General features: G+C 41.0%; 1 protein-coding gene across 1 annotated transcript; it reads left to right on the top strand.

Annotated features, from left to right (window-relative positions):
• Nucleotides 1-140: 140 nt before the first annotated feature.
• On the top strand, nt 141-25447 carry snrka (SNF related kinase a). The gene is made up of 8 exons (XM_008411081.2): nt 141-298; nt 5869-6582; nt 12832-12973; nt 16117-16329; nt 17133-17264; nt 20034-20223; nt 21452-21552; nt 21671-25447. Exons 2-8 carry the CDS (start codon nt 5904-5906, stop codon nt 22767-22769), a joined length of 2556 nt encoding a protein of 851 aa, XP_008409303.2. The 5' UTR covers nt 141-298; nt 5869-5903; the 3' UTR covers nt 22770-25447.
• Nucleotides 25448-25478: the final 31 nt, after the last annotated feature.

Genomic DNA, 25478 nt, shown 5'->3' with positions numbered 1-25478 from the left:
TGAATGGATTTAAAATATAATTTTCTTTTCTCCGCCGAGGTCGAAATAACGCAAATCGATTGAACAGCATGGGAATAGTAGCAGTGAACCACTTTGTAAATTATTCCGAGTAAATAAGGATATCTAGAAATATCGACACTATGTTAAGCACCTGAACGTCGCGTCTCTGCCCCCTGCCCCGACTGGGAGGAAACAGCCATTCCAAACAGCGCAGCCGTTGCTAACGATGCGATGTCCCGTCTTACGGATGAATCTTGGGTGTAGGGGCTTCAGGGGTGCCGCGGTCACCAAAAACAAGGTGCGCTGACCTTTTCTTCTTTTCAGATTTCTTATAAATGGTAGCAAATGTCTGTCGCGAGCTCCGGTAACAGGCGAAAGCCAGATTCTGGGTCTAATGTGTGTCGAAGAGACTAAGGAGCGGAGCGTAACGTACCGCAGGAACTCTAGCATGCTAACCGCTACATGCTTACAGGAGCTAACAGTGGAATATCTGAGGCTTCGCTGTCTCAGAGCTCCTTTGGCCGCGCCGGTGTAACGCAGCTGTAAATGGCTTTGTGTGGTTGTTAGTGTGAGCTTGTGTCTAATAAAGAACTCTACTTAACTGCAACTGGTCTTTAAGCTAACGATGTAAATCAATGAATACCGGGGCTAGTCTGTGGTGATGTTAGGCTAACTGTTAATTTAACAGAGCCAGCCGACTACTGAGCTAGCTTTGCCAACACTTCTGTGCTTGGACGGTGTCTGTTTTGTCGCTTATGTCCCTTAAAATTTAGCTGCGGTTCCCAACAGGAGGCAGCGGATGTGGAATAGCTCGTAGGCTAATGCAGCTGCCATCCTGTCAAAACAAGCCCAACCTCCTCACAGCGACCGGAAACAGAGACATGCTGTGTAATAGAATGGATTCAGCTTCGGCCAGACGTTGACATCATCTCATAAATGTGATTAGATTTATGTTTGTGATTTATGCTATCCGTTCTTTTTCTAGACTGCAATAATACTACAAGCGTCAGTGGCTTTTATAAGCAAGAATTGGGTGTAGACGTTACATTTTATTGTGGAGAGTCATCAACTCTGGATTCCAATTATACAAACAGTTGAATGTTAGTGATCGTTGACAGCACCTCTGCCAGCTCACTGCTGATTTATGAGTGAGTTTTATGAATTTATAGATGATCCCTATTTATTATAGCATCCATGTTGTAAAGTGGACTAGTAAATTTTTTTTTCTGGTCTGTTTACTCTTGGACAGTTGTTATGATGTGTAGCCATGGCAGCAGTGTATTGCTGCCATGGCTACACATCATGCTAATCAGGAGCAGCTGATTAGCATCTCAAAAAGTCAAACAATATCAGAACTATGACCCCAAATTCTTGAGGAGTTGAATAGGAGATTTCATGGATGCAGAGAGCAGGCTAATGTAATGAAATGTAAAAATATTGTAAAATATTTCTGGGTAAATTATATGTTACAGAAAGATATCGCCACTGAAATGCTATTTAAACCCACAACTATAGAGTCTTAAAAACAACAAAACAAAAAAATACAATTAAAATTAATATAAATTATTTGCACTTCTGTTTAATCCAGATTAAGCCATCAGCTTCTTAAGGTGCCCCAAGCCTTCAGGGCCTGTAAATGCAAATGTGTAAATGTAACATTTAGAGATTTGCCAATCAGGTTTTTTCCTACCGATACTGATCACCCATGATCACCGATACCAATCACATTATTATTATTATTTTTTTTTTAATCATAAACACTACCGGTTACATTATGTGGAAAAAGGAACCATAAATTCACCTTAATTTAGACAAAAACTTGTTTTTAATAACTTTTTCCAAGAAGAAAGCTGAACAAAACAGGCATTGTGCAAATTGTACTGCTAGATTAGGTGGAGATAAAATAGATTAGGTGGGAAAATCTTTAACAGACTGAAAACATATGAAGGCTCTGAAGAGGCTAAATAATGCAAAGAACCAAAATAAAACCTCTCAACATTGCCAAAAAAATTCAAGTATAAAACTTAACATTCAAAGGCAAATACAGGATCCATTACAATAAACAATCCTGAGTTACTGAATGAAAACTTCCTGATAGCATGGCGGCTAGCTGATTACTGCTAGTTCTGAGTGGCTGTTTCTGACTGAGCGGAGTAATTATGCAGAACAGGGAGGAGATCGATTATCTTTTCAGAGATTATCTGTCTCATGTTAGGACAGCAAAAGTTGTAATACGTATGTAAAATTTACTTTTTTAGGTTAGATGCTGCAGCTTTAAGCAGAGGTTCGGTGTGAGAGTCACTACCAGGTGGAGCAGAAGCGACGCTCCGTCTGTGAAATATTACTACCTGTAGCTCGTAGCAGTGGTTCAACAGCGAGAGCAGAACCAGCGTCTTACATCGCAGCTCGAAGACTTAAATAATTTTGCGGGTTAGTTGTTTAGCTTTCTGACCGTCATGCTAATCCGGGTGAGTGTTTGTAGCTGTGAGCTGCTTTACCTGCTATCTGATTCTCCATATGTCTTTTTTACTGCAGTGAGCCTCGATGTAGCCAAACTCCGTCAAGTATGACATTGTTTTTATGCCATATTAGATTCGTTGTGTTGATGCATTTTGACGTGCTTCAATTTTCCGCCGCAACACGCAAACTTCCCCATTCACTCAGTGCGTTATAGTTCCACATCGCTTAGGATTTGTTTCTGCGCGTTTGCGCAGAGTGAAGGAAAGAGGAGACCAGCTGCACAGGCAGGCTGCGAAATGAGATGCAGGTGATCGGTTTGTGTGATCGGCAACAAGAGACCGTGATCGGCGATCACCGATCAAACACTTTTTCACGGAAATCGGCTGATTATGATCGGTGGCCGATCGATCGGCACACCTCTAGTAACATTTGTTTATTGAGATTATCAAAGCTGCTAAATTTGATTCAATGGTTTCAGCATACATAATTTAAAAGATTTAAAAATGTTTAATATTTAAATTTAAGATTGTAAGGTGCTGGCAAGTTTACTTTGTAAACGTGCAAAGAAAAATCTTCATAGTTAGTTTTGTTACCACAGCTACAGTCTGATCTGAGATTAGTCTTTGAGATTGAGCTCTGTTTGATCACAAATATATCTCAGTAAACTACAATTATCACTGATTGCTTTTAAGGTTGGCCAATTAAACTAGACCTCTTTCTCCCAGACTTTACTAAATCTATGCTGAAATGCTGTCATAGGTGCTTGATGTTCTTAGCAGGAAGAGGGGCCTCTAAATTAAATTCTGCTCAAGGCCTCAGACAACCTTGGACCGGCCCTTCATGATGAGTTAAATCTGCTGCACTGCGCACAGAACAAAACAAATGAGAGATTTAATTTAATGCTGCTCATGTTTTTTTAGTAGCTCTTCCATTTTGTGTCTGTCGAGTTTTTAAATGAGCGCCACAGAGACTGTTTTGGTTGCCTGAGCTTTATGGGACGAGTTTTTTCTGATCTCTGCGCGTATTTACTCTGTCTGTGAGTGGTCAGTTATTATTATTATTATTATTATTATTATTATTATTATTATTATTATTATTATTATTATTATTATTATTATTAATGTCCACTTATTATTATTAAGCGGACAGAGAATTATGTATGGTTTGATGCAGAGAGGAGGAAGTCCATCATAACGGACAAGGACCATATCCCCGACTCCAACGTCTCTCTGCTCAGCTTTCTGACCATACGGCAAAAGCAAAGGCGGTGGATTAGCAGAACTTGCTGAAAGCTGATGGTATCATTCAGGATACATCTCTGTGAAATATTGCCTCTGCTGCATGGATATCAAGCTGTTTGCATGTCATAGTAATGATGATTGTCATACAGCGAAAATCTTGTTTGCCTCTTCAGATTTGTTGAAAGACTGACTGCATAAAACACTCATACCTTAATCCTGCCTTGGAGTTTTTAGGGACAGGGGATTTGGCACAAGTTCAAGCCCAGTTCCAAGGTGTTCAGTTTTGGAGGTTGGAGGAATCCTTAAAACATTACTAGGTTCTGAAGACTTCAGTGGTTTTGATTAGTTTTGGCTGTCAAATAAATCCTCCAAATAATGCAAAGAAAAAGTATTGTCTAGTTAAGACTTCCGACTCTATTTTAAGGCTTATTGTTGTATGTTTATTCATATTACTTTATTTATTTATTTTAATTTGTATTGTCTGCTTTGCTGAGACAACAACCCTCACCCTCTTTTAGGGGATCAATAAAGTATTATTTTTATTTTATTTAGTACCAGTCTTTGAAATATTTTGACCAGCGTACAATTGAAAGTATTTCTGAGAGTTCCACACTAAATTCAGATTTGTGCACCCAGTGGTCAATTTTAAAAATCCTTATTGTTTTGTGTTGTATAGCATAGGGATGAAACGATTAATCAGATTAATCACATTGAATCAATTATTGAATTAATCATCAACTAATTTAGTAATCATTTAGCTGCTAACTGAAGAAAAATTTTGAACTGTTCTTAAAAACATGCAATGTGATTCTTTTAACCAATGTCATATTCTTTTAAACTGTTTTAAATGTGTTTTACTTTTGTGTAACCAGTTTATGTGCTGCAGATTTCTGTCCAGGTCCATCTTGAAAAAAGTCCTGGATCCCAATGGGGTTTTTACCTGATAAAGGAAAATAAAGAACAACACATTCAGAGCAGTAATTCAGACAAAAGTGTGTAGAAAATATATACATTTTGCATTTAAGGGGAAAAAAATAGAACATGTGTTTAACCTAGAATTCTTGATGTCACAGTTTAGCTTCACCTTGTTCAAATTGGGTAAAAAAAAATCTTTCAACAAGCACCTTTTGCTATCTTATTACATTGATAAGTCAAGCAGAAAGGCCTGAGCTTTCCACATGCTGATCTTAGAAGTATTAGCTGCAGAACAATCCTTTGCTATAAATAATAGAGCATAAACTAATGCTGTTATTGCATTTTAAGCAATACAATGTTTATTTTCTTATTTAAAAAGAAATTGATGCATCTTTTAAAGCTACAGTGTGTAACTTTTACAAAAATATATTTCTTCCATATCTGTTAAAAAAAGAGATCTTCTATCTCCCCCCTTTTGCGATCTGGGAAAATCACTGCTCCCAGTCAAAAACAACCAATCAGAGCCAGGAGGCAGGGCTTAGTGTTGTCAATCAACCTTCCGCTAACTAGCATTAGCTTTCTTAGCACACTATGTTGTGGTGAACCAGCAAAGAGCAAGAGTAGTGGTGCCATCATGCATGTTTTTGGTCTGTCCCTCCTCAGCATGTCAATGTTCTTAGACCTTCTAAAGAGCCATTATTTGGTGCAGGTGCATTAAACCAGGGAAAGAACTAAAACATGCAGGATGCCGCTCTCCAGGACCAACTTTGGTCACCACTGAGCTAGTGGGTGGGGTGAGCACCCGAGGGACTGACAGTGCTGAAGCCCTTCTCCTGACTGATTGGTTGTTTCTGGCTGGTGTATTTCTGAAGTTAGTACTGGGAGAAGGCCGAGAGCACTGTCACCACATAATGATAATTTTAACAAATTTGTAAAAAAAAAAAAATATTTTTTTATTTAAAAAAAAGTGACATACTGCAGCGTGAAGGTATTTCTGATATAGTATAAAAAAAGGCTTAAAAGAAAAATCTCCAGAATCTACCCGTTTTTTTATCCAACTAATTGTCAGAGTAATCAATAGATTAATAGAATAACTAAAATAATGAGTAGTTGCATCCCTTGTGTAATCATTCTAGTCTGGAAAAAAAACCCTTCAGTAAATCTTTCAAAACCTCAGACCGATGAGCTGAGGAAATGCCTGACTTAAACACGCCAGGAGTCGTACGCTTACTTTGTGTCTCTTCCCCTTTAGGAAACTGGAGCCATGGGTTTCCTCTTCAGCCTCGGATGAGCCGAAATAAGCTGGACCCACGCGAGCCCAGCGAGCTGCCCCGGCCTGCGGGGGTCGCTCCCCTGTCCCCGACACCCTCTCCAGTCATGGCGGGCTTCAAGCGGGGATACGATGGCAAAATCGCCGGCCTGTACGACCTGGACAAGACGCTGGGGCGGGGCCACTTCGCCGTGGTCAAGCTGGCGCGGCACGTTTTCACCGGGGAGAAGGTGGCGGTGAAGGTCATCGACAAGACCAAGCTGGACACAGTGGCAACGGGCCACCTCTTCCAGGAGGTGCGCTGCATGAAGCTGGTACAGCACCCCAACATCGTGCGCCTGTACGAAGTGATAGACACTCAGACGAAGCTGTACCTCATCTTGGAGCTGGGAGACGGGGGAGATATGTTCGACTACATCATGAAACATGAGGAGGGCCTGAATGAGGAGCTGGCCAAGAAGTACTTTGCCCAGATCGTCCACGCCATCTCCTACTGCCACCGACTACACGTGGTGCACAGGGACCTGAAGCCTGAGAACGTGGTGTTCTTCGAGAAACAAGGACTGGTGAAACTCACCGACTTTGGCTTCAGCAACAAGTTTCAGCCGGGGAAGAAGCTGACCACCAGCTGTGGCTCTCTGGCATACTCGGCTCCGGAAATCCTCCTTGGCGACGAGTACGACGCTCCAGCCGTAGGTACGTAGCAACCTGAGGCGACGGTCCGCAGTGAGTCACGTTGTTAATTAGAGGAAATTATTCAAGAGTAGGAGCCCATGAGCAAACAGGATGTGAGCCATTTCTTTACAGTGGATGTATATTTTCCACCAGGCATAAGGTCAGTGTGGTTTGGATAATCAACCTTCTCTCACTGGGTTTTTTTTTCTATCCATCAGCTCCAGCGCTAAAAGGATCCATGTTGGTTTAGCACCGGTTGTTTTGGGTTTCTTACCTCCAGAAGCTCTGGCTCTGTGAAACCCTTCCTTTTTAAGCAGTAACGTTGAGTTGAGTCAGAGGAGAGAACCACTTTCATCAGGAAGAGCAAGTGAGCTCATGGAGAAGGAAAACCACTCAAAATATTTCATGCATCAGTCCTAGTTTTATTTTCAGTGTACTTAATTTAAACCACAGAGATAACATGAGCTCTGTTCCTCTTCTAGCAGTTTATGTAGATGTAAGGGAACCTGACTGTTTTGGTTCAGTTTTTATCTATTCATAGATTTGTGTGGAACAAAGCTCCAAATTGTTTGTGGAAAATTAGTCTATTTGTGGACTTTTTTCACAAAACATATCTAAAATATTTTTTAGAAATGCATCTCAGAAAGCTGGAATATCTCAAAAGGGTATTTTCTAACCCGGTGGTGTGACTGTGTGTTCTGATGGGTTCTGTGTAGCAGAACCTTTGGAGCTGCAGGATGCTGCTGGGTGCTGAGCCTGACGCTCGTCCTGTTGTTGGGTCTGTGGTGCAAGGTCAGCCGTGTTCAATCTCATCATGTTTGTGGGAGTCCCATTGCACTGAATTAACTGTCTCATTGATTTCCCATGGAGACCAGCAGAGTGCAGAAACTACTGTTGTCCTTTCATTACAGGACATCATACCTTTCATTCCAGCCTGTTCTATTTAAAGCAGAAACTAAAGTCTGATAATGTGGCCGGTTAAGCAGGTTTTTTTTTTTAGTATGTGTGCTGTGAGAGCGCCGCTGATGCTGAAAAATCTCTCATCAGTCACGTGTCAGTGCAGTGAGCACTTTTAAATTTAGCCTGTTCTCTGTTTCCGCTTTTCTATTGTATTTATCAGAAACTTGAAAGGTGCGGCTGAGGAAACTGCGATTACTTCGTAAAAATTCTTTCTTAAAATCTCAAATCCACATGGACCTCTCTTGAAGACATTTCACAGTTCAGGAACTGCATGTTGCTCTGAAGTGTAATGCCAGTAAGGAGATACTGGAGTATTTAGCAGCTTAGTGGAGGTTATGTCAGTCAGACTGACTGTGGTAAATTCTGAAACATCTCCAGCAGGTCAGGATTAGGTCACATTTTGCTTTTCAGCAAACTCGCGCTTTTCCTAGCAGGTAGCCATAGATCAGTGGTGTCCAAACTTTTTATCACATGGGCTTAAAAATCATAAAGTCAAAAGGACTTAAGGACCAAATAACATTTTTGGCTTATCCACTCAACAGTCTCTAAGCATTATGAATATTTTAATTAAGCAAGTAAAGTAATCAGATTTACCTCTGGAATGGAATGTGTAACTTGCAGTGTTTTGCAGGGTTGGTTTATTTGAAGAAATTTTGCACATTTTCTAGATATCGATTGGAAAAGAACAACCTAATTTATCCAATTCTGATCTGTAAAATCAGGATTTAGTTCACTCTGTCTATGAAAATGCTTCCTGTATTTAGCCAAATTTATTGAAATACAGATTTGAGTGTAACAAAGTTTGCCTTTGAGTATAAATCATTGGACAGATGTGGAACAAACAACAAATGTGCTTAATGAAAGACAAATAATAGACATGACCAGATAACTTTCAAACCAGTAAAGGTCTTGGTTTAAATTTATTTATGTTCAGGCATTATATTCCTTTTCATGTTAAATCTCTATTACTAATTCCTGTTTCAGACGGCAAGGTTTTGCAACACACACACACACACACACAGTCGTGTTTTCATTTCTTGTGGGGACTTTATATTGACCTTTATTTAGAGATGTGCCGATCAGGTTTTTTCCTGCCGAAACCGATCACCCATGAGGGCCGATCACCGATACCAATCACATAATTATTATTACTATTATTTTTATCATAAACACTACTGGTTACATTATGTGGAAAAAGGAACCATGAATTTACCTTAATTTAGACAAAAACTGGTTTTTAATAACTTTTTCCAAGAAGAAAACTAAACAAAACAGGCAATGTGCAAATTGTACTGCTATCGGTAATACTATCTTTAACAGACTGATAGCAAATGAAGGTTCTGAAGAGGTTAAATAATGCAAAGAGCTAAAATAAAACCTCTCAACATTGCCAAAAGATTCAAGTATAAAACTTAACATTCAAAGGCAAATACAGGATCCATTACAATAAACAATCCTCAGTTACTGAATGAAAACTTCCTGATAGCATGGCGGCTAGCTGATTACTGCTAGCTCTGAGTGGCTGTTTCTGAGTGAGCGGAGTAATTATGCAGAACAGGGAGGAGATCGATTATTTTTTTTAGAGATTATCTCTCTCATGTGAGGACAGTAAAGTTGTAATACGTATGTAAAATGTATTTTTTTAAGTTAAATGCTGCAGCTTTAAGCAGAGGTTCGGTGTGAGAGTCACTACCAGGTGGAGCAGAAGCGACGCTCCGTCTGTGAATAATTATTATAATAATTATAATAATAATAATTAGTATTATTATTATTATTATAATTACCTGTAGCGCGTAGCAGCGGTTCAACAGCGAGACCAGAACCAGCGTCTTACATCGCAGCTCGAAGACTTAAATAATTTTGCAGGTTATTTGTTTAGCTTTCTGATCGTCATGCTAATCCGGGTGAGTGTTTGTAGCTGTGTGCTGCTTTACTTGCTATCTGATCCTCCATATGTCTTTTTTACTGCAGTGAGCCTCGATGTAGCCAAACTCCGTCAAGTATGACATTGTTTTTATGCCATATTAGATTTGTTGTGTTGATGCATTTTGACCTGCTTCACCCAACGTGCTTCAATTTTCCGCCGCAACACGCAAACTTCCCCATTCACTCAGTGCGTTATAGTTCCACATCGCTTAGGATTAGTTGCTGCGCATTTGCGCAGTGTGAAGGAAAGAGGAGACCAGCTGCACAGGCAGGCTGCGAAATGAGATGCAGGTGATCGGTATCGGCAACAAGAGCCAATGTTCTTGGCTCTTGTTGCCAAGAACATTGGCAATGCACTTTTTCACGAAAATCGGCCCGATTTATGATCGGTGACCGATCGATCCGCACACCTCTACTTTCATTGGTTTCCGACAGCCTAACCCGAACCATCACATACCTAACCCCTCACCAAGAAACCTCATTCCCCTCATCAGGACCAGGATTTGTGCCCACTGCCTCATGATGTAGGCAGAAATAGGTCCCCACAAGTATATAAACATCTGGTTCACACACACATAAGCATGTGATGATAAAAATAAAAAGTTTGGTTGTACAGTGGGGTGTCGAACCACAAGGCAGGAGGAATACACCTCACACATTATATTTAATGAGTCAGATGGGAAATCCCGCATAACGTCTCAAGACCAAATGTGAGTACAGAGTGAACAAACATGGCTGACTGAAAAGAAACTATGGTGATAATATGTGGAGTATGTTTAACAGAAAAAAAAAATTATACATTTCTGATGTCCACTGGACCTTAAGGCGTGCTATGGTTGTTGTTTTGTCATCTTTATTTAGAATTTCCCTCCATGTTTCCATCAACTCGCTTTCTGATTGGCTAAACGTCACCAGCAGCAATTAGCAAACTTATCAGTGCAATGGTATTAAAAATTTGAATAAAGGTGGTTTGATGTGATGACTTCCTGAAAGCGGAGTTTCAGAAAGAGTTAGAGTCCTTAAAGAGACAAAGGCCCAATTTCAAAGTTTTAAATGTCATAATAAAATTTTTAAACTCATATTTGAGATATATATATATATATATATATATATATATATAGCATTTTATAACAACTGAAGGTAACATAGTTACTTGATTGTGCAATAAAATGGCAGTATGTGGCTGTAAAATAAATAATACTGGCCCTTTAAGACCAGATTCAAAGTCGAAAAGAGTTTATGGCAATAATAATTAGAGAAACCTAGAGCTGACTGATGAGTTCACATCCAAAGAAAAACATATTCAACAAACAGTGACATTGAAATAAATTTAAAGAGGATTTGTTCTGAAGGTGGAATGTTTTTCTTTAAATTTCCTGGCTGAAAAGCAGAACATGATGTTAACCAGAGCATCATAGGTCACAGTGACTGTTCTCCATAGTGGAGTCTGTGAGAGGCCAGCACATGATCACTCTGTTGTGAACTAAAAACTAGAATTGAGTCCCTGCAGCACTAGTTGTTCAGTTAGCAACAGGAGCTGTAGGCCTCAGATCTTGATCTGGATCAGGCTGCAGTCTGCAGATAGAACATGCCGACCCAGGCTGTAGTAGTAACCACACGAGCCCATGCAGCAGTAACCTGAGCTCAACGGATGTGGTTAGCATGAATGTGCATAGAAGCAGATGTGCAGCAGTCGCACAAAGATCTCCCTCCTGTCAGAGGAGGTTCACTGATTGCAGTTTTCTGGTTTGACCTGCTCATTCCGAATTTGGCCAATGCCAATTTTTTTCTCTGAAATGTTAAATATAGGAAGTCACTGAGTTGGTAACAGTGGGTTGACTGTTGTTAACTGCAAACGTGCAGACATGACCTGATGGACTGGGCTAACAGTCAAACCTCTCTAAAAGCAGAGCAGAAGAGGACAGTGGTTGATTGTTAGACCTTTGCTGATGTTGATAAGATCTGCTTCACATGTAAGTCTCAGCCGGTCACATCTCTCCCAAAATTAAGGAAATCGGCGCCAATAAATTGGTGCACCCCCAGTTCATGTGAATATCTTGTAGAAGCCGAAGGTTTGTGAAACATCATGACATATTTAGCAGCACATCATGCTGCTAAACATGCTTTAGATGTTAACAAGTCTGATTCACCGTCCTTTACCCAAAGAGGCTGAATGTTGGAGTTGTTTTGGTTACCAGTTCAAGTTTATTTGCTTAGCACATTTCAGCAGTTTAGTGGCTTATGTCATAAAAACATCACTCAACCCCCAGCTGTGAAAACAAACATTAAACGTTGCGTTTCTGTTCTGCACCAGGTTTTGTAAGCAGTTCTCATGCTGTTGTGTGAAGGAACACACTAAGAGGAGTTTGGTCCTAGAAAGATCATGTGAATAATGACACTATTTATTTTCTGTAAACTCACTGTGCTCTACTGTGGAGGACACAAACTACCAAAATACAGAAATGTTGTGTCGACCTTGTCATAATAAAGTTAGGTTATTTTGACCGTTATCACCTTTACAATGGGGCTTAAATTAATATTTATTCTTTTTTGTCCTAATAACATGTCTATGTCACTAGTTTATTAAGTAAGGCAGTTTTATTTTTATAGCACATTTTTAGCAACAGGGCCATGCAAATAGTTTTTCATGTTATGAAGGAAAATAAAAAAATAAGCAACAAACCCAGACATTACAGTGGTAAAGTAATGGAGCTGTTTGACATTGTGGCGTGGCTTTGTATTCAGATCTGTGAATGATCGATGTAAATAAATTATAACTGCATTCTAGAAGTAGTTTAGTAGTCGGTTATTCAGATGATTAATCAATTAGTCGGATAAAGAAATTGGCTCAAGCTGTAGATTTTTCTCTTAACCACTTTTATTTGTAAAATATTGAAAGTGAATTAAAAGATGCAAAAAAACCAAATAGTTCGATGCCTTTTCAAAATAAGAAAATAAACTTTTTATTGACTAAAATGCAATAACAGCATTTCTTTAGTGAACTCTTGATCATTTGTTGCAAATGATGCATCTGCAGCTAAAAAAATCCTTCTAACATCAACATGTGAAAAACTCACGTTGATTTCTGATAGACTTACAGTATTGCTCCATCTCATTAAATCCCTTTGAAGTTTAAACTCCACTGAAGTTTGTGGTTGTCAACTGGAGAACGTGTTGAAAAGCTAATCCTGCCTCTCTGCTAAACTGAATCATTTCTTGATGCTTCATTATTGTTGTTAGCAGATGCAGTTTCCGGTTCGTTTGGGTTGTTGGCTGCGGTGGTTTAGTATTAGCTGTGGCAGTGAAGTGTTTGCTGTCAGTGGTCTGTCTTTGTTAGAGTGATGGGAGATTCAGGCAGTCCTTCTGTGTGTCTCCCTGCCTCAGACATCTGGAGCCTCGGCGTGATCCTGTTCATGTTGGTTTGCGGCCAGCCGCCTTTCCAGGAAGCAAACGACAGCGAGACTCTCACCATGATCATGGACTGTAAATACACTGTACCGGCCCACGTCTCCAGCGCCTGCAGAGAGTAAGTGGATCCGCCGTCCTCTCCTCTTCATTCTTCATTTATTTACTTATGTATTATTTATTAAGGTGGAGTTTTTTCTCCACCCTTTGCTGAATGTACCTCTGAAAAATGACATTTAATCAAACTTCTTCTATTTAGCGTTTTTTACTCAGACAAGCAGAAAACTTGCTGACCCTTGTGGTCGGGCACCGTGGCTGTTCACCAGGGTTTTGTATTAAAGGATGGTAATTTGACAGGAAACGTAAAATATTACTGGGTAATTATGTTACTGGAAGACATTGCTGACAGTACTTAAACCCACAACTACAGAATATTAAAAACAACAAATAAAATAAATACAATTAAAATAAATATAAATTATTTGCACTTCTGTTAAATCCAAATTAAGTCGGTGAATTTAAACACGATGTAATGCTGATCACATTTAGAACCGGCCCAAAGCATAAACAAACTAAGAGAATATTGGTGCTGTTAAATTTGATTTAATGGTTACAGGATATATAAATTAAAAGATTATAAATTGTTTAACATTTAAATTTAAGATTTTAAGGAGCTTGGCAAGTTTACTTTGTAAAAGTTCAAAGAACAATCTTCATATTTAGATTGTTTTGGATCTTAGTAAACTACAATTACATTTGACTGCTCAGTCAATTAAACTAGGCCCCCCTCTCCAAGTTTCACTAAATCCACGTTGAAACGTTGTTGATAGTGTTGATGTTCTTAGCAGCAAGAGGGGCCCCTAAGTCAAATTCTACTCATTCAACATTGAACCGGCCCTACATGATGAGCGAGACCCGCTGCACAGCGCATCTCTGCAAACACAAAAAAACCTTGAAACCTTAAATAAAATGAGTTAAGACAAAACCACCCTTCAAGAAATATATATATCAGAAGAATGGAAATGATCAAGCCCATTTTAATTTACCATGCAATTAATTGATTAATCACTTATTGCGACATACTTAAGAATTGCTATTCAAACTAAAGTAAAAGTTTAAATAGAAATTGATATTCAGGCAGTCCCTCTGTCTTGTCTCCCTGCCTCAGACATCTGGATCCTCGGCTTGATCCTGTTCAGACTGAACAGTAAGGGGTAAAATAAATGAATAATGTGTACAGTGTACATAGGTGTACAGTAAATAATACTGTACACCTATTAACAATGGCATGCTCTGACTTTTGACCCAGTCTTTAATTATTTCTTCTGTTATCAAAGTTTAATCTGCAGCCTTTTCCACTTGTTGCTATATTTGTATTTTTGACTCCTCCTTAATACCAAGTTCTGCCCAAAAGGATATCAATGCTTTTATATCTTTATAGATGTTCTTTATTATTACCTGAAAATCTGATAAATGTCCCTCAGTATCCCTGTGGGCTAAAGGCAAGATGTTTTTAAAGCTCGAGAAAATGAAATACATTTTACGAGGATGTACACAAAAGTTTCACAGGAAATTGCAATGTTTTATTTCTTATTTTTCAAACTTAGGTTTTGCTTCACTGAATGTGCCTATTGCTGTCCTCTTTTGTTTTTATGTAAATATGTGATGAGATTTTTTTGTGTTGACGTTAGTGAGCCGAGATGTGAAAGGGGTTGGATTTGTTTTCAGTTTTACTTTTAATTTAATATTGTATTTTCCCTTTGTTACAAAAATACCAACGAAACAACTGACAGTAAGTGCATCAAGAAATACAATACAATGCACTATCTTGCACCAACGCACACTATGGACATTAAGAGTCCATAGGTGCCAACATTTTTTTTTATAAAATTGTAAATTTATAGGTAAATAAAAATATTGGGAAAAAAATAGCATGCTCTGCTGAAAAAGACTACTTAGAAGAAATGTACAAACATTGTTATCCAGCTGCAGTTTAGCATCCTCAGCTCCATCAAAGCCTACATCCCCCACTGTCAGTGAACACAACACACTGTATGTTCAGTTCTTCCATGCATGGCTCACACCAGTGGACCTGTGGCTCAGATCAAGCTTAATTATTAGAGGATGTTTGTTTGAGTGAGACAGTGTTTGAGTTCACATGCTGAGAAAAACCTCCAATAAAAACCTTTAAATGTGTCACTGGTCCTGAATGTCACATCTAAACTCTGTGTTGAGCAGCAAATGAAAATTATTTCCTTCAATGAAGGCACCTCTAAAAGACCCTCTGGAGTCGCCGCCCGCTGTGGAGCGGGCAAAAACTCCTCAGCCACTCAAAGAAAAAAAGAAAAAAAAAGACCGCATGAGAAGTGTTGAGTTCAATTTTGTCGGACAGCAGAGACTTCTAACTTTATAAAAATAGTGTTTTTATATTGATTTTGTTTTATATTTACTTCGAAATAAAACCAGAAATGTGTTCGATCGTGATAGCGCCGCCTATGGTTCAATTCGGAAATCGCAAGACGTTATGTTTTATGATCAAAAAGTGAATGAATGCAACATGAACTCCATTTTCCCGATGTCCTCAAGCGTACCACATGTCTGAAGCAACCAATCAGAAAGCACTGTCGGCCATTTTGTCTGACTCGCCTCCGGGCAGACTTCAATGAGGACAACGTGGAAATAATGGGGGAAAAAACCGCCTGGGAAATTGCCGCAATGTGCTGTAAAAATATGTATACTAATTAGTTTTTGGCTATGTTTGTACACAAGTTCTTAAAATTTACAAAATACAGTTTCATTTTAGGCTGTAAAAACGATTCAATCATAATTTTTTTGAATGTGATAATAGTACAAATATCTTTTTTTTTTACTCAGATTTTGTTTTTGTGTGTTTTTTTCATCCAGTGGATATTGCATTTTGTCAAACACTGTAAAATGACAGTGTTTGTTTCATTTTGACAAAATGCCTTATTCATGATTTCATGAAGCTTAGGTTGTGCTGAAAATAAATATACCAAACAAGGAAATGAAAATAGTTTTCATGGTGAAAATATAAGGATAAATTCAAAATTAGACCAAAAATGGCCATTTAGACACAAGACTCCAAGAATTGATCAATTATGAAGAATTAAACCTTTTTCACATAAAGTGTTCTCAGACCGATAAGACCTGGAGATTATATGAGCAGTCAGACGACATCGCTTCCTCTTCTGACCTTTAGTATCATGTCCTTCTCTTCTCAACCGGTTCTCCATCTCATCCCAGTCTGATAGACCGCATGCTGCAGAGGGACCCCAAGCGCCGAGCCTCACTGGAGGAGATTGAGAGCCACACCTGGCTGCAGGGGGTGGACCCCTCGCCGGCCACCAAGTACAGCACTCCTCTGGTCTCCCACAAGAACCTGTCAGAGGAGGAGCACAACAGCATCATCCAGCGCATGGTGCTGGGAGACATCGCTGACCGGGAGGCTATAGTGGAGTATGTTTCATTCCCCTCTAAACTAGAATGCTCTGTTATTTGTTGCTCTTTATACAACTGTCATAAAACATGCTGCAGTGTACGCTGTTGGGTAGAATCCACGGTTGTAACATGATTATAGGAAGTATAGGAGAGAAAACCTGTTAGAGGCTGCTGGCAAACCAAAGTTCCCAGTTTTCCCTTTTCAGATTTTTTCTTTGTAGAAACTCTTTAAAACCATGAATGATTTTCCTTCCACTTCGTAGTTTTGCACTGCTTTGTGTTGCTCTGTTTTGCGTAAAATCCACAGTAGTCTTGTAAGTCAAAACCAACACTAGAGTGTATTGTGACTGAGACCAAGACCAGCTCCCCACACAAATATTAGGTGACATTAGCTTGTACACCAAGCTAGGTGGCAAACAGCTAGCAATAAACGGAAACTAATGTCCAAAAACACACAGTATGTAACTAGCTTAGCATGTGTAGCTAATATTGACTAAATCTCTTTGTGTAAGGACCCGGTGAAGAATTTTTTTTACAGAGGCACATTGCTAGCTGGCTTTGCTAACATCAGTTTCACATACTGTTACTTTCCTAATATAATGGCCAAAGTCATTGTTTGGCAAAAGTGATGTAATCTACACAAAATGTTCCTCCCTTTTTATTGTTAAAATATGATTTAGGCAAAAAACAAAAAACAAAAAAAAAATCACTGTCTAAAAGTGACCCGTCATTATTTAAGAACAGTGATGATATCTTATATCGGTCCACACTGTGCCTGCTGGGCCCTGTCTCCTCTTCTCATCATGTGTGTTCTGTTTCAGAGCCCTGGAGACCAACAAATACAACCACATTACAGCAACATACTACCTGTTAGCAGAGCGGATCCTGAGGGAGAAGCAGGAGGAGGTCCAGACCCGCTCCTCCAGCCCCAGCAACATCAAGGCACACTTCAGGTAACGGCTTCCCCTGCTGCCGAGGGAGACGTCAGGAACCTGTGGTAGCTAAACATCACTGTCACTGTCCCAGTAAAGATCTGAATCACTCAGTGCATTTCCATTACAGATGTGGGCAAACTTTGTCAATATTCAATATTCCGCTAATGTAGAAAGAACGTGATTTCACAATTGCTGTGTTTCCATTAAATAAAAAACACAATTAAAATCACATGTGAAGAAGCTTGTTCACGAAATACGTCATTAACAAACATCTTTCACTTGCTATAGCCATTGACAAGATTCTGTTGTTGGTCATGTGACTCGTGTGATGCAGAAACTAGTGTTTCCATTGCAGTTCTGCAAAATAAACCAATTTTGATACAACCAAAAAAATAGACCTTTTTATTGAAAAACACGTTTTTTTTCCCAAAATTGGTGTGCTTCCAATAAACAAATTCCTTTTCGAAATGTCATATTACATAATTATATGGTCAGTGGAAACGCAGCTGCTGTGTGAAGTGTGGAACTACCCTGGTGTGGTCACGGCAAGCCTCCACCTGCTTGGATCAGAGAACTGGAGGAAAGAAATCCTCTGAGTTATAGAGCAATCTGTGTCTCATCATCATTTCCTATCATTACTTCTAATGTCTGTTAATTCTCACATTCCTTCCCAGCAGCGCTAGCGGTAGCTTGGACCTCGGCCATTAATCACGCTGCTGTAAAAACTAAGATGATGAGTCCTTGTTCGGTTCATCCCTCAGCTATTTGCTCCATGCTTCCTTGCCAGCATTGTTGCTCTGAGACTTAGCAGGATCACACATTGAGACACATTTTGCTCACCATAACTGGACGAATCAGTTTGAAGCAGCTGTTTGTTGCCATGGTGACCTGGATGTCCAGGTTCTCATTAATGCCATACCTGCTTTAAGACACCAGGGAGAAGGTGTGTGTCAGCAAATTTTCCAGGGCTGTGTACATAGCAACAGTAACCTATCCAAACACCACACTGACATCTGGAGGTGTGTGTTTTGCTTCTTGTATCCAAAGTGGGAGTGTTTTCTTCTCATACAGGAAACTGAGCCTGAACAAGATGAAGGTTCTATCAAAGTAAAATATTCAAAACTAACTGAAAACATGATTTTCTTTTATTTGAAGCAAAAGCAATAATAACAAGACTGAAATAATTGAACACAGTGGTTCAGTGTTTTCAGGGTTCACTCAGTCTCTGCAGGATTTTTAAATTCTGTCGATTTTTAAAAACTGAGAGAAAACACACAATATTGTATAACAAAATTGTAAATATAACAGGTTTCATCATACAGTGGATGTTGTTGAGCAACACAGCAGGAGCAACAAACCACAGACACACGCGCACACTCCAATTTCAGTCACCAACATTCAGATGTCAGATGAGAAACCTCGCAAAACATCTCAAGACCAAACAGGAGTTCAGGTTAAACAAACATGGGCGACTGGGAAGAAGCAATGATGATAATTGGTTTATGTCTAACAGACAAAACGATGCAATGACATCAGCTGAACGTTCTGGTGCGCCATGGCCATTGTTTTGTCTTCTTTATTTAAAATTCACTTCGTGTTTCCATCAACTCGATTTCTGATTGGCTACATGTCACAGTCAACAGGCTGCATCCTTGTTTGTCCTCAGGGAACACCACACACACTGCCACATCGTGCCAAGACAATCCATCATGCTCAATATCAACAACTTTAGACCGGAACGGTCCTGGTGTCCTTCTCAGCAGACCAGGACCCCCACACATCTCCTAAATTTATCTTAAAAGCCATCCTGATATTTGGGTTGTCCTCAAGATTGTCGGAAGGAAATATTGGCGTACAAATCTTGCCATGTGAACGAGGCATTTAGGACCAGAGCTACCATTTAATAGCTTAACTGTGAGATCATCTCTAAAAATGCTTGATATGTTTTGATAGTTTCCTCACCACATATACCTGAATATGCATGAATAGAGTAGAAACCATCTTAGCAGTACCGCAGAAGCTAGCACCCACTGTCCTCCTGGCCTCTGCTCTTGGGATTTCAGCCAATCAGTGAAATTGGACCATGTTGGAATAAAATGTCACTGTGCTCCAAAGTGATCAGATAATTATTGGTTGAATCAATAAACGAAAGCAGGTCAACCATCTAATATTCAGCTTCATGCAGCCAGCATGCTGAGTTCAGTGACTGCACAGAATTATCTTTTATTTTTTGACAAGTTTGCACAAATCAATGGTAGTCTAGCTTATCTGTTCATCGAGTTGTGTAGTAAACCAATGCCAGAGTTGTTTTCCTCCACCATCATGTCTTCCTACAGCAGTAACAGTGTGATGGGAGCGTTGGAGTCCAGGGAACAGCTGTTTGTTCCTCCCTAACTGCTACATTTACCTCCTTTTTTAAAGGATGGACAGAAACGGTATCATTTCAGCCAGATGACCAGCAGTGTGCAGGGTTAGAGCTGCATTTCTCCGTTCCCTAGGGCAACCAACATCTCTTTTGAGTCCTAGAACATTAGTTAACATTATTTACATCAGAACAAGAGGAAAAATGTGGACTTTGAGGAACTGACACTGAGCTGAAATCACAAACACATGCAGAGATCTAGTGGTTGGTTTAAGGATTTGTGGTTTATTTAATCAGAGCAGTTCTGCAGCTGCTACCAGCTCTGGTACCAGGTGTGACAGTAGTTTGTCACTCTACCCAAATGTAATGTGACAAGGTGTTCTCTTGTTTGACCCAGACCATGTGTGTGTAATGTGTGTGTGCAGGCAGTCCTGGCCGACCAGAATGGACATGCATCAGGACATAGAGGACTCTCTGGCTTCCTCGTCCATCTCTCACACCGGGGGCCCCCAGACCCCTGCCCGCAGTGCAGAGAACCTGCTGAACGGACACCGCTCCAAAGGCATGATGGAACTGGGCCGGCGGGAGGAGGCCACGGTCACCGACTCAGCTCAGGTTTTCATCATGTTTCCTCTCGCATGTGCAGAAGTGATTGAAGGGTTGTACTTTGACTAGACCAGACCTGTCCTTCAGCTTCAAAAGTGTGCAGCTGTAACAAAGCCATCAGCTGCAGGATGTTCCCTCATGAAGCTGCCTCCTAATGAATGGACATGTGTAGTTGATTCCAGTAAGACCAGGAAGTATCTCTAAATATTACTGAAGACGGATCAGACACACTAACAATAGATACAGAAGCTCTGCTTTGTCTTTGAGTTCATTTTATAGACTGTTTTTTGACAAGATGTTTCTAATTTTAAAGGGGCAGTAATATTTAAGATTGACTTTGAGCTTCACATCATGTTATGTTATTTACTCATCAAAAACATATATGAAGTGTTGCTTTGATTCTTTCATGCGTGTTCGAGAAATCCTTTAATCTCTCATAGAAACCATTAGGCTGTGCAAAACACCTGGGTGGACCTAGCCCCGCCTTCAAGGACGAAGCTCCTCCTCACAGCTTCAGTTTCCAAGCTTCTGCCTCAGAGTAGCGCTCCCCCAAAAATTCCAAACTCAGCTCCTTCAGACTAGCCAGCAGTAATTAGCAGACACCTGGTGGAACTGCTCATCTGCTGAGCTTATTACAAAAGTTACTTCTTAGCTCAACGCTGATAAAAACATTGTTAAAGGGTTAATAGAGGAACCATGATGATTTCCTCAAGGTGGAGTTTCAGAAAGAGCAGGAGTTTTTAAAGACAAAGAAGCCTAATTTCATTATGTTTAATTTGAAAATTAAAAAAATTTTATTTTCTTATTAATTTTTAATTAGAAAATTAATTACATCGCTTCAATGCTACCTTCAATTTTTCTAACAATTGAAGGTAGCATAGTTACTTGATTGTGCTGTAAAATGGCATTATGTACCTGGAAAAATACATAGCACTGCCCATTTAATAATATTTCAGAGATGAAAAAAGAAAATCCCAGAAACCTGTTAAATACGAGATTTAAATGGATAAAATAACTCAGAAGGTCTTTATCATCCAGATGAGCTGATTGGCTAAGCAGGTTCAAGCTGCTCTTGTCGCTGACTTGCCACTTGATTTTCTCTGCCTTTGTAAATAGGTGCGTGCGTGTGTGGGCCTATGCGTGTGTATGTGTGTGTGTTGTGATGCTGCCTGTGCCCCTGTCACAGTGTGTGTGTGTGTGACTCTGTAACACTTGTCCTGTGTTGTGTTTGCTTCAGGGAGCCTGTGCAGCAGCAGCTTCTGGCCCTGCTGCTGCTGGGACCCTCAGAGCTGCAGGTCCCTCCACATCAGCAGCCAAGCAGAGGATCTGTCTGTTCAGGTCAGAGTTCACCTCAACCTCCTCTCAGATCAGAACTCAGCAGATCCAGTGATCTGGTGTATTTGTTTCTCTTTGATCCTCTGCTAATTTGGCCCTGTCCTTTCTGTGTGGCTGTTAGGGTGGAGGAAGATGAAGAAGAGGAGGAAGAGCAGGACCCGTCGCCCCTGCCGACCCAGGTGATCCTGCGGCGGAAACCTCCTTCCATCACCAACCGCCTCACCTCCAGGAAGAGCGCCCCGGTGCTCAACCAGATCTTTGAGGAGGAGGGAGAATCAGACGACGACTTTGAGATGGACGAGGGTCTGCCGCCCAAACTCAGCCGGCTCAAGATGAACATCGCTGGCGGGGCTGGGGGCGTGGGCTCCGGGACTGCCTCGGCCGCGTCCCCCGGCCCCACGCAGAAACGCTACCACAGGCGCAAGAGCCAGGGTCGAGGGTCGTCCTGCTCCAGCTCGGAGACCAGCGACGACGACTCAGAGAGCCACAGGAGGCGACTGGACAAGGACTCTGGTTTCACCTACAGCTGGAACCGGAGGGACAGCAGCGAGGGGCCCCCCGGCAGCGAAGGGGGTACTGGGGGGGGCAGCAGTTCCGGCCAGGGGAAGCCCCCCTCGGAGGGTGGCGGCTCCTCTGGCCCCGACAGAGGCAGCCCCCCTGGTAACGGGGAGAGGGAAGGTGGCGGTGGTGGAGGGGGTGGCGGGGGTGCCGGAGGGGGCCACCAGGGACAGGATCGAACCTCCAGCTGCTGCAGCAGCTCCACCAAGCCGGCCCTCAGCATGGCGAGCCGGCCCTCCCGCACGGCGAGCCGTGGCGCCGAGCTGGTGGAGAGTCTGAAGCTGATGAGCCTCTGCCTCAGTTCGCAGCTGCAGCAGCGCAGCGGGCGGGGGGGCCGAGCAGGAGGCGGGGCCAAGGTCATCCTGGAACCCCGGGGCGTCAAGGAGAAACCAACGTGGAGGATCTGCATCAGCTCCACTGACAGCCTGGACTCCATTGGCCTCCCCACCGCCGGCCTGCCCCGTTCCCACGCCGTGCTGCACCTCCGCCAGAAGGGGGCGCCGCCCGGCAGCAGGGACGCTCATAGCAACCTGCACTGCCTGAAAAACGGCGTGCTGCAACTACCTCTGTGTGAGAAGAGCATCTCTGTTAACATCCAGCGCGGCTCCAGAGACGCTCTGCTGTGTACCTCAGCTCCAGCCAGTTGCTGCCAGGTCATCTGAGGCCCCGCCCCCTCACCTGCTCCACCCAGCTCCTCTGTTTTAAACGCCTGTTTTTAGCCACTTGCTTATACTATTTTCACTTGTTTTTGTTTTGTTTTATTTTAACCAACTGCACTTTACTGTTCTTCAACTGAATGTCAGAATTGAGTCCAATTTGATAAAGAAGTGAAACCACTATACATCGCTTTTTATATGAGCTTAAAACAGTTCAGAGCGGAATTTAGGTGAAATAATGTCTGTCGATGGAAGATCTCTGTTCCTTCTTTGGTCATCAGTTTTCCAGGCCTGGGTCAAATCTGAACTGTAATGTGGAATGTTTCAGGATGTGATGGAAAGCAGAGCTTCAGTCAGATTCGGGTTCAGAGTTCTGGGACTGGTTTGAGTTTCCAGTCGGACCCAATTCTTCCTGCTCTGTCAGCCTGTCTAATATTCATCTGGTGTTGTTGGGCTCTACAGCTCTGGGAGTTTGAGCTGTGAGGAACCACAGCACCAGAACAGGTTTCATGGTTCAGAGTCATGATGAGGTCAGAGGTCAGCCCCTCTGGTAACTGGTAGAGGGAAGGTTCCAGGTTCCAGCTTGACCAGGAAAGCAGACATTAACCACAGCAGCACCAAAGTGTCCTCTGTGTCGCTATAAACCTTCTGATTTGACTGTTTTTACCTCTAATGAGGCAGAATTACAGGAAGTGTGAGAATCTGGTTCTGGCCACTTTTGATGCCATTTCCACAAAGTTGTTCTAAATCCTGACCCAGTTAAGAGTCGATGCTGAAACGGAACCAGTGACCCACCAGTCTGCTGTTTGCTGGGTGAGAACTGGAGGAACTGGTTTAACACTGGACCTGGTTCTGGTGGAAAGGCCTGCCCGGATGTAAAGCCATAAATGACATAAACACGCCCTTTTGGCCTTTAATAATGAGCAAACAACGTGAAGTTCAAAGGTCACCATGTTCCATCATCAGGTTGAGGGAAGTCCAAGGCTGGCTGGGCTGCCAGGCGTTAGGACAGCAACTTATTCATATTTTTGCTAACGTGGATTCCTTCCATCAAAACAATCATTTTTACAGAATCTCCTCCTGATGCTCCTTCACTCATCTCTGCTTTTCCTCCTGTTGCACTCAGACAATCTGCAGCTCCTCTTCCTGTCAGACTTTCCTCTGCAGCTTTAAAGCTCCGATCAGAATCTACACATTACGAACATTAATGATGATCATATCAGTTGCTAAGAATTAGAATCGGTCATTTTGCAGGGTGGGATTATTATACAGATACAGGATGATTTGAAACATGACCTGTGATGAAGACGAAGGAGTCTTCATGAATGTTTACGACTTGTCATGAAATGTCATTCGACAAACAATGATACAATGTAAAGTTGACCATTTTAAAAGTGTCATTATTTACCGAATGACACTTCATGACAACAGCCTTAAACATTCATGAAGACTCCTTCATGTTCATTACAGGACATGTTTGTCATGTTTATGACAGTGTCATGTCAGTCTTATGCACACCCCGTCAAATAAAGTGTCACCTTCAACTTTCTTCTTGGGATTTTGACTTTTTCTTGGATTTCTGACAGAATTTACAGAATTTTAAGAAAAGTCAAAATCCTGAAATTTTAAGTCGGGATTAAGATATTTTTTTGTCATTATTCTGACTTTAAGAGCTTAAAGCTAAAGTCAGAAAAGTCAAAATACAAGAACGATTTCTTATTTCAGTGGCTCTAACCTCCTTCTGTACATTTATGAATACATTGACTGGATAAAGATTTCTGACTTAACAAAGCAGCACCTTCTAAAAGAAACATTTCATTTGAAGAAAAGTGCAGCGTTTTGTGTAAATTCCTTCATGATGTTGCATTAAAATATCACTTGCTGACCAACTATGGAAAAATAAGCTGATAGATTTTGGTTTTCTCCTCCTCACACCTGAACGTCTCCCAAAGCTCACTGTTCATGCGGCTGCTGAGTCATGTGTTGTGTACATAGCGTTATGAAGATGAAAAATGTATTTTTTAAACATGTACATTTTATGAAATGTCTGCTGTTTGATTTTTGTTGTTTTTGTTTCTTGCTGGTGTGTTTTAAAAAAATAAATAAAAAATCGGCCATGTGAGAGTCAGCAGGAAGTGGAAGAGCGGCCATGTTTTAGGGCATTGGCAATAAGCTATAGCATGTGTTGCAGCTATCTGTACAGAGACGTTTCATTAGCTTCACTTTTTCAGTCAATTCCAAACCTGCGCAGCTTCTCAGCTGCCGCCGTCAACTTTTAGTTTCGTCAGAGATTTCCTGAAGAACCAAATGTACATAGAGTTGTAAATATGGTGCTCTCTTTACCTAGAACATTTTGGTGCATAGTTGTACAGTAAAACTAGCCTTATAATGACCGTAGTAATCCTGTATGGATGTGTTAGTCGCGTGGGCAAAATGACAGTTTTCTTCATACCGTCAGCTGTCTGACTGTTGTCTTTATTCAGCTGTTTTCAGGTGAATGATGTGCATGTGTCTCAGTGTTGGAGCAGAATCAGCCACAGAAATCCTACTGGACCAAAAGGCAACAAACAGGAAGAAAAAAAAATAAAACATCGCTGTAATATTCTGTAGTTGATACCTGTTGTCAGACAATACATATAGCTCTGGTAATATCCCAAAAAATAAAAGTTGAATTTTGTCTCTTACGTGTGATCTGAGTGTTTTTATTTTTTGTTT

The sequence above is a fragment of the Poecilia reticulata genome, chromosome 16 (genome assembly GCF_904066995.2).
Source record: "Poecilia reticulata chromosome 16, P_reticulata-male-v2, whole genome shotgun sequence".
In the NCBI taxonomy this organism is placed as follows: domain Eukaryota; kingdom Metazoa; phylum Chordata; class Actinopteri; order Cyprinodontiformes; family Poeciliidae; genus Poecilia; species Poecilia reticulata.
This window is presented reverse-complemented; position numbering and strand designations above follow the sequence as displayed.

Coding starts and splice junctions, on each gene's coding strand:
- snrka (XM_008411081.2), top strand. CDS start 5,904: ATGAGCCGAAATAAGCTGGACCCACGCGAGCCCAGCGAGCTGCCCCGG. Junction 6,583..12,831: donor GTACGACGCTCCAGCCGTAG/GTACGTAGCAAC, acceptor TCCCTGCCTCAG/ACATCTGGAGCCTCGGCGTG. Junction 12,974..16,116: donor GTCTCCAGCGCCTGCAGAGA/GTAAGTGGATCC, acceptor ATCTCATCCCAG/TCTGATAGACCGCATGCTGC.